Raw genomic sequence first — 10251 nt, 5'->3', positions numbered from 1 at the left:
AAGTAGAACAAATGTTGAATAAATGAAATCTTGTTACATTTGCACTGGTCTTTGAGTCATTTTGTCCTTGCTTTAATGTGTATTAGACAAGTCATTATATATCCATTGTTCGGTAAGCAGTTCATAGCTGGATGCCATGCACACGCATTAACACCTAGAGGCAGTTTGGATTTTATTAAAAATCCAGTAAAAATACAGTGACTGTTTCAGGAGGTGGGAACAACATGCATGGAAACTCAACACGCACAGGATTGAACCGGGAACTGTGGAACTCTGAGACAGCAACACTGTGCTGCTCCTGTCTTTATATTACATTATATTAATTCCAGTATATTAATCAGTTTGTTTGTGTTTTGAATCATCATAAAACTGAAACAATGGTCCTCTAAGAAGATGAGCACATGAGTGAGTGAAAACCAGACAGAGTGTTCTGCATCTTCTGAAGGGTTAATATCTTAAATGCAGTGTTTTTCAATTTTCTGCTATTCACAGAACTTTTTGAATTTTGAACTGAAGAGGAAAGTCCACCAGTGTGGACCTTGAAAGTTGAAGGATCTGGGGAGATTCTATATGGGGGAATGGTCTCAGATCCCTTGCCATGTATTCTCCAACCTCATCAGGCATTATAGGAGAAAACTCAGATGTTATCTTGGCAAAGGGAGGTAGCACAAAGTATTGACTAAAAGGGTGCCAATAATTGTTGCACACCAATATTTAAGAAATATATATATTTTTTATAAACCTGTGTTTTGTTTGCAATTGTTTGACATCCATGAGAGGAGTATTTTTGTGATTTTTTTTTTTAAACAAAAGGTTAAACAATAAAGACAATTTTTCACAGCCGTCTATGCTCATATTTACCAGGGGTGCCAATACTAGTGGAGGACACTGTATGTATGTGTGTGTAATTTATATATATATATATATATATATATATATATATATATATATATATATAAGTGCACACACACACACTGACTATAAAGCCCTCTTCCTAGTGTATTTATAGTTCTTCTGCTTCAAAATACGACCCATAGAGAGAGTGACGGTTGACAAAAAACAACAGCAGACTCCTACCCATTCAAGTATAGGTCTTTAAATGATACATTGTGAAAAGTAAGTTAGCATCGACATAAGTGTCATCATCAGTCAAAACTAAATCCATGAAGAATGTTGACCTCAAGTTTCCGAGCTACATTTTAACACTGCTTAAAACAAATCCATGTTCATTTTCAGCTGGAATACTCTTTCCACTGGAAACATTCTCTCCTTTCTCTTGATTCTCGACTTCGTTGTCATGTCCTCCCTCCTCAGTCACCAGTTCAGGAGCTTGGTTTGGTGTAGGGATGGCATTGAACATTATGAAACCCACCATGATCACCACTAAAGACACAACGTAGAGCCCTGAGAACTGAGTACAAAGAACTCCATCACTCACAATAACTCAGAAAATGACTCAATTTTATATTCAGTGATTATATTAGAAAGTGACTCAGCCACTCAGTTTTCTATTAGGTTAGACTACTGGTCCTTTGAGAATGATTAAAAACACATCTAGAAGAAGATTATGCATTAAGAGTCATCAACACTAAGCAGGTTACCATGACCCAGCAATGTTATTTAAGACTATTCAAGAACAGATTGCACAAGAACAGTGATTACAGATTCTTAATTATAATAAATAAAGTTTTATTTAATCCCGCTCTGCACTGCTTAAGTGTGTCTTTGCATGTGTGCATGGTGATATTGTTAGCACTCACAATGTACTGAAATAGGAAAAGGCCACAGAAGAGGCTGAAGAGATCAGCCGTGAGCAGAGAAAGGTTAACTGCTGTGGCACTGGTCATGTTGATCACCACAGGCATGCAGCTGTACAGTGTAAACATACATATAGCAAAGCCACACAGGAGCAGAGCTGAGGAGAGAGCCAGAGACACAACAGAGATGAACCATGAGACAAATGCAATTCAAACACCGAAAAAGTCGTGTGTCCAGGTTTTTAGATGTGGAATGCCAAAGGGTTATGGCAGGAGTTGATCATTTAGTGTTATAGTATCAGATACAAAATAGTAAATGGCCACATAATGACATGCTGGCCTAATATTGGCCTAAGGCTCATTCCATCTCATGTGGTGCAATAATTGCAAAGTTGGTTGGTGAAGTGACTACGGCTCAGAAGTTACTCACTGATTTAACCACGGGAAAAACAATACCATACCTCTGTTTATGACACGGTTCATTTGTAAAACACCCTACTGACACTGTACTTCTGTATTTAGATAAAATCTATTCACACATACCAACATGATAGATCAGGCTGCTTCTTCAAATCTGGCCCCTGAGGTCCACTGTCCTGCAGAGTTTACCTCAAATCTCAAACTGTAGAGAAGTTATTTCTGTCAAAAGTTCAGGTTCGTATCTGGTCCCCCACCAGAGATATTCAGCCCAAAAGAGATGGGAAATTGCACTTTCTCGCCCCCATAAAAAAGAGAGAAGTCTCAAACTTTAAATGTTCTGCATGCACACTATATATACATAGGTACCTCCTAAGAAAAATAAGACTGAGATTCGAGTCCTTCCCATTATAAATTGACGCTAAAAGTGAAACTGTGAGCATTACACTTGGATGTCCGTTTCAAGTCTAAGGAACATGAATGTGCAAAATGTTTATATATGTCCATGTACCTTGTAATGTGCTCTAGAGATCCGTTTTTCTAGGGAGCTAGGCCCATCGTGAGCTGAGATATTAAGGTTTCCATAAACAGCTGTATAACCAACATTTGTTGTGTGACATCAGACAAAGACGACAGTTGTAGTTAAACCAAGTAAAATAAAAAATTTAAATAAATGTTGGTTTTACAATGACAATACATAGAGAAAAATTTTAAACGGTTGAGCAACCTGATTGGACCACTTGAGATGGAATGACCCCTAATCATTTTTTAGTTCCCTCAGAATTCCATGGTCATTGGGTCAATCATGAGCTTGGATTATTGTCTGTGCATGTTCTCCCCATGTCCTTGTGGGTTTACTCCGGCTTCAAAGGTTTGTTCCAAACACCCAAAACAAGCTAGTTGATGGACTGGCTGCTTTAAATTGCCATCCAGGGTGTATCTAAATTGTCTGTCTAGGGTGATAGATCAATCTATCATCAGACCCACCATGACCCTGACCAGGATGAAGCAGTTGCTGAAGATGAATGAGCTCAATATCATCTATTAAATGTGTATGAGTAAAGTAACATAGTTTTCAGAGATGTGATCAGAATTGGGGTGTCAAGGATTATTTTAAGGGTAGCACGTGAATCCCTGTACCATCCCGTGTGGCCACATCCTTGGAAAAAAGTTGCTCAAATAATCTCAAACTATATTAATTGTAACAATGCAATAGAAAAACAAAATGAAGAGCTCTTACCAATTTGCCATGTCCATTGAATGTTTGCCACATCCGTATGTTCTAAAATACCTCTGTAATAATAATAATAATAATAATAATAAAACAATGCATGTAATGTTTGTATTGTACAAGAGCACTTAAATTAGATCACTCATTTATCATGAGATGCAGCATTTATGCAAAATCTCTTGGAAACCCAATTCTGCACGGCTGATTTGAAAACATGTACCTCAACATGCACCTCAACATGCAATTTGATAAACATCCAAATGAGTCTCACAGCTGTATTCCGCTGATCAGCGTTCCGAAGAGGCCAACCATCCCTAGAAACTCCAGCCGGCTCTTGTTCTTAACAATGTACTCCTGACACAGGTTGGAGACTGCGTACAGAGTGGCACTGATGATAACCAGGCCATCTCCCAGCAGAATGTTACTGCCTGTTAAAGTCAGGATGATGTATGATAGTGTATGATGATGTACTATATGATACAAATGTTTGTTACAATTCATTACAATAGTTCTTAGTTTATGGAGAATAATGCAATCAACCGCAGTAGTTGGATAGTGGTTTATCATCATTATTTGTCCCTAATAATCTCCATCTCTGAATTGGCTATATCACTCTCCTCTCCACTAATAGCTGGTGTGTGGTGGGCGTTATGGCGCATTATGGCTGCCGTCGCATCATCCAGGTGGATGCTACACACTAGTGGTGGTTGAGAAGATTCCCCCCATACAATGTAAAGTGCGTTGAGTGTCTAGAAAAGCATATAAATGTAAGGAATTATTATTATTTATTATTATATATAATACAATTATTTTAATTGCTTTATGGCTACAGCACTGCTAAATTCCCGATTCCAATTGGTTAGAAGGCGTTGACCACTTAACAGTGGTTAAGACATTGGACTTCTTACCAAAAGGTCATTGAGTTCAAATCCCAGCACCACCAAGCTGCCACTGTTGTGCCCTTGAGCAAGGCCCTTAACCATCAACTGCTCAGTTGTATAAATGAGATAAATGTAAGTCGCTCTGGATAAGGGCGGCTGCCAAATGCCATAAATGTAAATGTAATTTTGTATAACAGCAGCTATGATAATAGTGCCGGTTGAATTCAAATCATAACTTTATAAGTTTTATTATTAATGTGCTCATTCTAACCCATTATTGTTTATATAGTAATAACAATTTCACAAGGAATTGTATGGCAAATGCTCCAAATAATCCAAGTCTAATAATAAACTAGTTATTTAAAAAATGTAATAATTTATGGTGAAACTTTAATGAAACTAGCTGCTATAATGTAAGTGATAATTTAAAAATAAAACTGTAATAACTATAAACAAATCAAAAGTATGACATTTCTTTCTTTAATAAATACAAAATTATAATCGTTAGCAAACAATAGGAACAAAATTAGCTTTTTCCAAAGGATGTGCTGTTGATAATTTTCCTATAACAGTTTGCCTTGTCTGTCATATATCAAGGAGGTAACTCTGGACTTCATTTCCCAGCAGCCACTGCACCATTCTGCATCATTGTCACATGACCACCTGCACCTGTATCACTTCTATTTATATAGCCACTGTTTATACTGCTTCCTCCTCTTACGTATTGTCTATCTTGACCTTTGTCCCTGTACCATGTTTTGTTTCATCATTTATGTTTAGCCTTAGCCACAGTATTTTGCCTAGTTATCTTAGTGTCTTTGTTTTGTTGTTTGTTTATTAAATGTTTGAGAATCTGCAATTGCTTCCATATCCATCTTTGAACCTTGACATTGTCATGTTTTATTCCTTACTAAACACGTATAGTTTAAACATTTGCAGAAAAAATACAGCATGTTCTCTAATCATAAGAAAGTCAATGAACAATGCCCTCACTTGATCCTTGGTCTCGGCCTGCGACTATATCTGCCCCCACCATGGCACCAACACCAGCCAGACACACACATACAGCTACATAGTGAACGATTCTGTAGCGTGTCTTCAGGAAGACTCGGGACAGGATCAAAAGCACTGGGAGAATAAAGCAGTCCAAAAGCTGAAACACAGTAAATTAGTCAAGACAGTCATGCAGTAGCATTAACATATCTGCCGATTATTTTTTAGGCACATACAAATGCAATAAATCATAAACCTCTTTATAACATTATAGTGTGTGCAGAAAAGGCTTTCTCACCTGTATGCTGGTTAATGTGGTATACTGGTAAGCCTTCACCACTGCATAATTTGCCTCCACATCTGCCAGCCCCAACAATAAATATTTCCACCATTTTGTCCTTAAGATCCGCAGAATATTTTCATCACCTATAGTATATTAAAAGAAAGAACATAAATACAGAACAATAACTCAAAATCCATCTATTAAATCTAACATAATGTGGTGTTTCCTCTTAAAGAAATACTTCAGCATTTTTTTCAGCCAAATCTCTATCTATTTTTTCTTTTATTGGTCTTCTGTATGTACATATTTTCCAGTTACTGAGCAAAGAACAGGCAGTCTACAAGCAGTTAATAATACTGTAGAGTGCTTCATGAAGAAACTAAGCTCTAAATCTGTATAATATGCTATTACAGAGATGGAACTACTGTTTCAGAAGGAAGAATTTGTGGTTATGTGTAATCGTCAAACATGTAAACATATAAATTACCACAGTTTCAACCACAAAAGTTAGTAACTGGTATTACGTTTTACTGTTTGGCACCAATTTTGGAAAATTGGATAAACTTTCATAAGAACGGCGCAATAAACATCTGCCTCATCCTAAGACCTTTATTACTAGAGTTTAACATTTGCAGTTCATGTTATATAGTCACATATTTTAAGTTCAACAAGTGCCCTAAAGCTATATGTGTGAGTTTTGAGGGTCCAGGTCTTCTTACTTTACTCAGTATCTGTAGAGAAACACGTCAAAATATATTATCCATGGTACTCACATACACACACACACACACACACACACACACACACACACACATATATATCTTTTAATAAGAAAAAAAAAGCTATCACCAATGATCTGAACTAAAAACAACAACTACCTTTTCTAAAACACAGTGCAATAGTATAGATGAGGCATAGAAGTATGTAATTGATCCAGCCCTGAAACATCGGTACATCCAGGTGAAATTCTGTGGCCAGGTACTGAGATGTCACTGCAGTCCCACAAATCAGTGCTGAGAGACCCTGACCCATGGCCAGCGTTTTCAGGAGCTTCCTATAACAACCATGCACAGCAAGTACCCAGTTAAATCAAGGCTAAATTACCATCTGATAAACTAAGGCTCAGAAAAATGGTACTAAACTGTATCATTCTTTGTCAATGGGGTATCAACATCTTTTGTACATTCAATATGTGTAAACATTCATATATAGTGTACCTTTAAAAATTTCAAGGTACATACGTGGACTGTCCTTTCGTTTTAGAGTAAAGATGACAGTTTATACTACATGCACCTTTCTAGGTAAAACATCCATACTAAAGTTATCCATACAAAAGGTGCACACTTAATAATATCACCCCAGCAACTAGGAAATGTACAGTTTAGCACCGTTTTTTCTGAGAGTGTACATTGGTTAATTGCTTCATCTCTGTAGGATATTATTATACATTTACTAATGCTAGTGTGCACTTTGCTAAACACTTGACATTTAGAATGACTCATGCAACCAGTAAAGTAGCTTCAAAAGATTCTTTGTTAGCATGAAAAGGAAATGGGTTATATGGAGGACATATCCTCACTCACCATGTGAAAATTTCCCTCCATTTGAAATGTCTGAGTTCCCTTGAGAACTTCTCACAGACTGATTCATGTTGGTCATGACTCATCTTTGCTTCTCTGTTGTTCTCACTCCCTGTGATCTGAAGTGAGCTTCTGCCAGCCGATGTGTGACAGAGAAGAATACGATGCCATATCTTAACTAACAATGTCAATCATTTACTGTGTAACTTACAAGGTTAAGAATGATAACACATTTTAGAGCCCAAACCTGGAGTATCAAGGTAGTGTATTATAAAGTGTGCAAAATATTGCTGATGAAATGAATACATTATACACATTATATATTAGACTTTTTTAAAATAAAGAACCTTTTTCTTTTGACAGTAAACGTTGAGGTCAAGCATGTATAGGGCATAGGTGTGTGTATACATGGGTGTGTGACAGAAAGAGAGACTTTGACTTTTGCCTTTAATGGTAGTGTATGTGATTGTGGAACGGGTTAAAACAAACCAATGTATGTTTGAAACAAAAAGAATAAACAGGCTGGGGCGCATACTGCTCCAATATCTCCTGTGCACCCAACATCACTTGTGGCCAGAACTTTAGGGTTAGAAAACTCTTTAGGATATTCATGCGCATGAGCTGGTGAACCTTCATGTATCCTGAATACAATGGTATTTGAGTTCAATACATAACATATTTGTTATGGTCTACCAATTCCGGCTTAACGCTAACCTTTACATCCTTTTGCCTTTACTTACCTGTTATACCTGTTATATATTTCTGAACCTGACATTTACACACAACTCTAAACTTTAACTTTTTAAACAACCACATTCAAGTTGCTTAAATTTCAGGTTTAATGCTAATTTCTAGTGAATTTTCCATAATGCTGTTGTGTTAGTGCTCTAATAATGTCCTTAAATACAACTTGTCCAGTTTGTCCACCTTATAATGCTTTGGTCCACCCTCATATTTCAGTTACATTTTCAAATATTTAGGATAATATAAAAGGACATTAAAGGGCTAGAAGGGGACAGTACTGTATAATTATAAGCCTGAACCATACTATTTTTATTGCACTAGCATCCCTTCATTGGTGTATTTCCACCTCACTCCCAGGTCAGGCTCCAGATCCATTGTGACCTTGAACAGAATAAAGTAGTTACTGAAGATGAATGAATGAATGTATTAAAAGAAGATAAGGTTACTAAGTAAGCTTTTGTTCTTGCTTACAGCACTTGCATTGCATGAATGAATGAGATTTATTTCAAGTTGTGTAAATGAATCTAAGAAATTTGATATCATAACTATTTGAGTATTTTTTAGTCATATTAACACTTTTATTTATCATGTTTTAGTAGTCCTTTTGAAAAGCTTGATGCTTAAGGGTTTCATAAATCAGTGCAGTATGAATGAAGAAACAACGAGCCAATAAGAAACTATAAATACAGCTTCTTTTATGGAAACTGGCACTTTCAAGCTCTTCTTCCATTTATGATTTCAGCTATGCTCCCAAGTATATTGTAGGACTGTGCATGGACAGTGATTGCATTTCAGTATGGCAAGTGTTTACCCTTCTAACTGGTTTTCACCAGTGGTGGAAGAAGTATTCAGATCCTTTAGTTAAGTAAATGTACTAATACCACACTATGAAAATACTTCACTACAAGTAAAAGTCCTGCATTCAAAAACTTACTTAAGTAAAAGTATTTAAGTATTATCAGCAAAATGTACTTAAAGTATCAAAAGTAAACATACTCCCTGTGCAGTAAAATCCCTGTCAGTGTTTTACTAATATGAATGAAGAAACAACGAGTCAATATGAAACTATAAATACAGCTCTTTTTTATGGAAACTGGCACTTTCAAGCCCTTCTTCCTTTTATGATTTCAGCTATGCTCCCAAGTATGTTGTAGAACTTGGACAATGTGTGTGTGTGTGTGTGTGTGTGTGTGTGTATATATATATATATATATATATATATATATATATATATATATATATATATATATATGAATGATGTTTTTGGGATTAATATTACTGCTGCATTCAATTCAATTTTATCTGTATAGCACTTTTTACAATAGCTATTGTCTCAAAACAGAAACATATAAACACAGGATACAGATTTTAAATGTGCAAATTTATCCCAATTGAGCAAGCCGGTGGCGACAGTGGCAAGGAAAAACTCCCTAAGATGTTAAGAGGAAGAAACCTTGAGACGAACCAGACTCAGAAGGGAACCCATCCTCATCTGGGTAACAACAGATAGTGTAAAATGAAGTCTGTTTGGCCTTAGAAGCAACCGTAGTCCCAGCAATCTGGAATTGGAGTAAATGAGAGCTCCAACCAGAGGTAGGGCATCCGAACGGATCAGGCAGGTCCTGAGAGCAGAAAGGATCAGGATCTCTAGTATCTCATTAAAATCGTGTGTGGCTCGACAGAAGGAGAGAGGGAGAGAAGAGATTGTTAGGACTGTGCTTAGCATAACAGAAAGTCTAGTCATGGTAGGCTTGAGTAAACAAATACGTTTTAAGCCTAGACTTAAACACTGAGACTGTGTCTGAGTCCCGAACATTAATTGGAAGGTTATTCCATAACTGTGGGGCTCTATAAGAGAAAGCTCTTCCCCCTACTGTAGCCTTTGCTATTCAAGGTACTGTAAAATAGCCTGCATTTTTTGATCTAAGTAGTAATAGAAAACCAAAAGGTCACTTAGATAGTGTGGCGCAAAACCGTTTAGTGATTTACAAGTTAATAATAGTATTTTATAATTAATGCGTGAATTCACTGGAAGCCAATGCAGTGTGGATAAGATCGGGGTGATGTATCTTCTGGTGGTCGTATCTTCTGGTTCTAGTTAGGACTCTAGCAGCTGCATTCTGGACTAACTTGAGTTTGTTTATGATCCTACTGGAACATCCAGACAGTATGGCATTACAGTAATCTAGTATAGAGGTGACGAAAGCATGAACTAATATCTCTGCATCATGTAGTGACAATATATTTCTTATCTTAGAAATATTTCTGAGATGAAAGAAGGCTATCCTAGTAATATTATCTACATGAGCTTCAAATGATAGACTGGAGTCAATAATCACACCAAGGTCTTTTACTGCTGTACATG

The 10251-nt window shown here is 36.6% G+C and overlaps 1 protein-coding gene across 2 annotated transcripts; it reads right to left on the bottom strand.

Moving 5' to 3' along the window:
- Positions 1-1076: 1076 nt before the first annotated feature.
- slc35f2l (info solute carrier family 35 member F2, like) lies at positions 1077-7350 on the bottom strand. Of its 2 annotated transcripts, XM_053647888.1 has the most exons (8): positions 7146-7350; positions 6441-6616; positions 5578-5705; positions 5280-5439; positions 3677-3833; positions 3415-3467; positions 1761-1915; positions 1077-1411 (listed from the first exon to the last, which is right to left on the bottom strand). In XM_053647888.1, exons 1-8 carry the CDS (start codon positions 7226-7228, stop codon positions 1193-1195), a joined length of 1131 nt encoding a protein of 376 aa, XP_053503863.1. In that variant the 5' UTR covers positions 7229-7350; the 3' UTR covers positions 1077-1192. The 2 variants fall into 2 exon arrangements, with proteins under 2 accessions (XP_053503863.1, XP_053503864.1); XM_053647889.1 differs by lacking the exons at positions 3415-3467; positions 3677-3833.
- Between the last annotated feature and the right edge of the window lie 2901 nt (positions 7351-10251).

The sequence above is a fragment of the Ictalurus furcatus genome, chromosome 17 (genome assembly GCF_023375685.1).
Source record: "Ictalurus furcatus strain D&B chromosome 17, Billie_1.0, whole genome shotgun sequence".
Taxonomy (NCBI): domain Eukaryota; kingdom Metazoa; phylum Chordata; class Actinopteri; order Siluriformes; family Ictaluridae; genus Ictalurus; species Ictalurus furcatus.
The sequence above is the reverse complement of the archived record's forward strand: the minus strand, read 5'-3'. Positions and strand labels throughout refer to the sequence as shown.

What these genes read in the sequence shown, in the direction of transcription:
- slc35f2l (XM_053647888.1), bottom strand. Translation starts at nt 7,228, where the DNA reads ATGAGTCATGACCAACATGAATCAGTCTGTGAGAAGTTCTCAAGGGAA. An exon ending in TGGAGGGAAATTTTCACATG is followed by an intron (nt 6,617 to 7,145) that starts GTGAGTGAGGAT and finishes TGGTTGTTATAG; the next exon opens with GAAGCTCCTGAAAACGCTGG. An exon ending in CCACATTAACCAGCATACAG is followed by an intron (nt 5,440 to 5,577) that starts GTGAGAAAGCCT and finishes ACTGTGTTTCAG; the next exon opens with CTTTTGGACTGCTTTATTCT.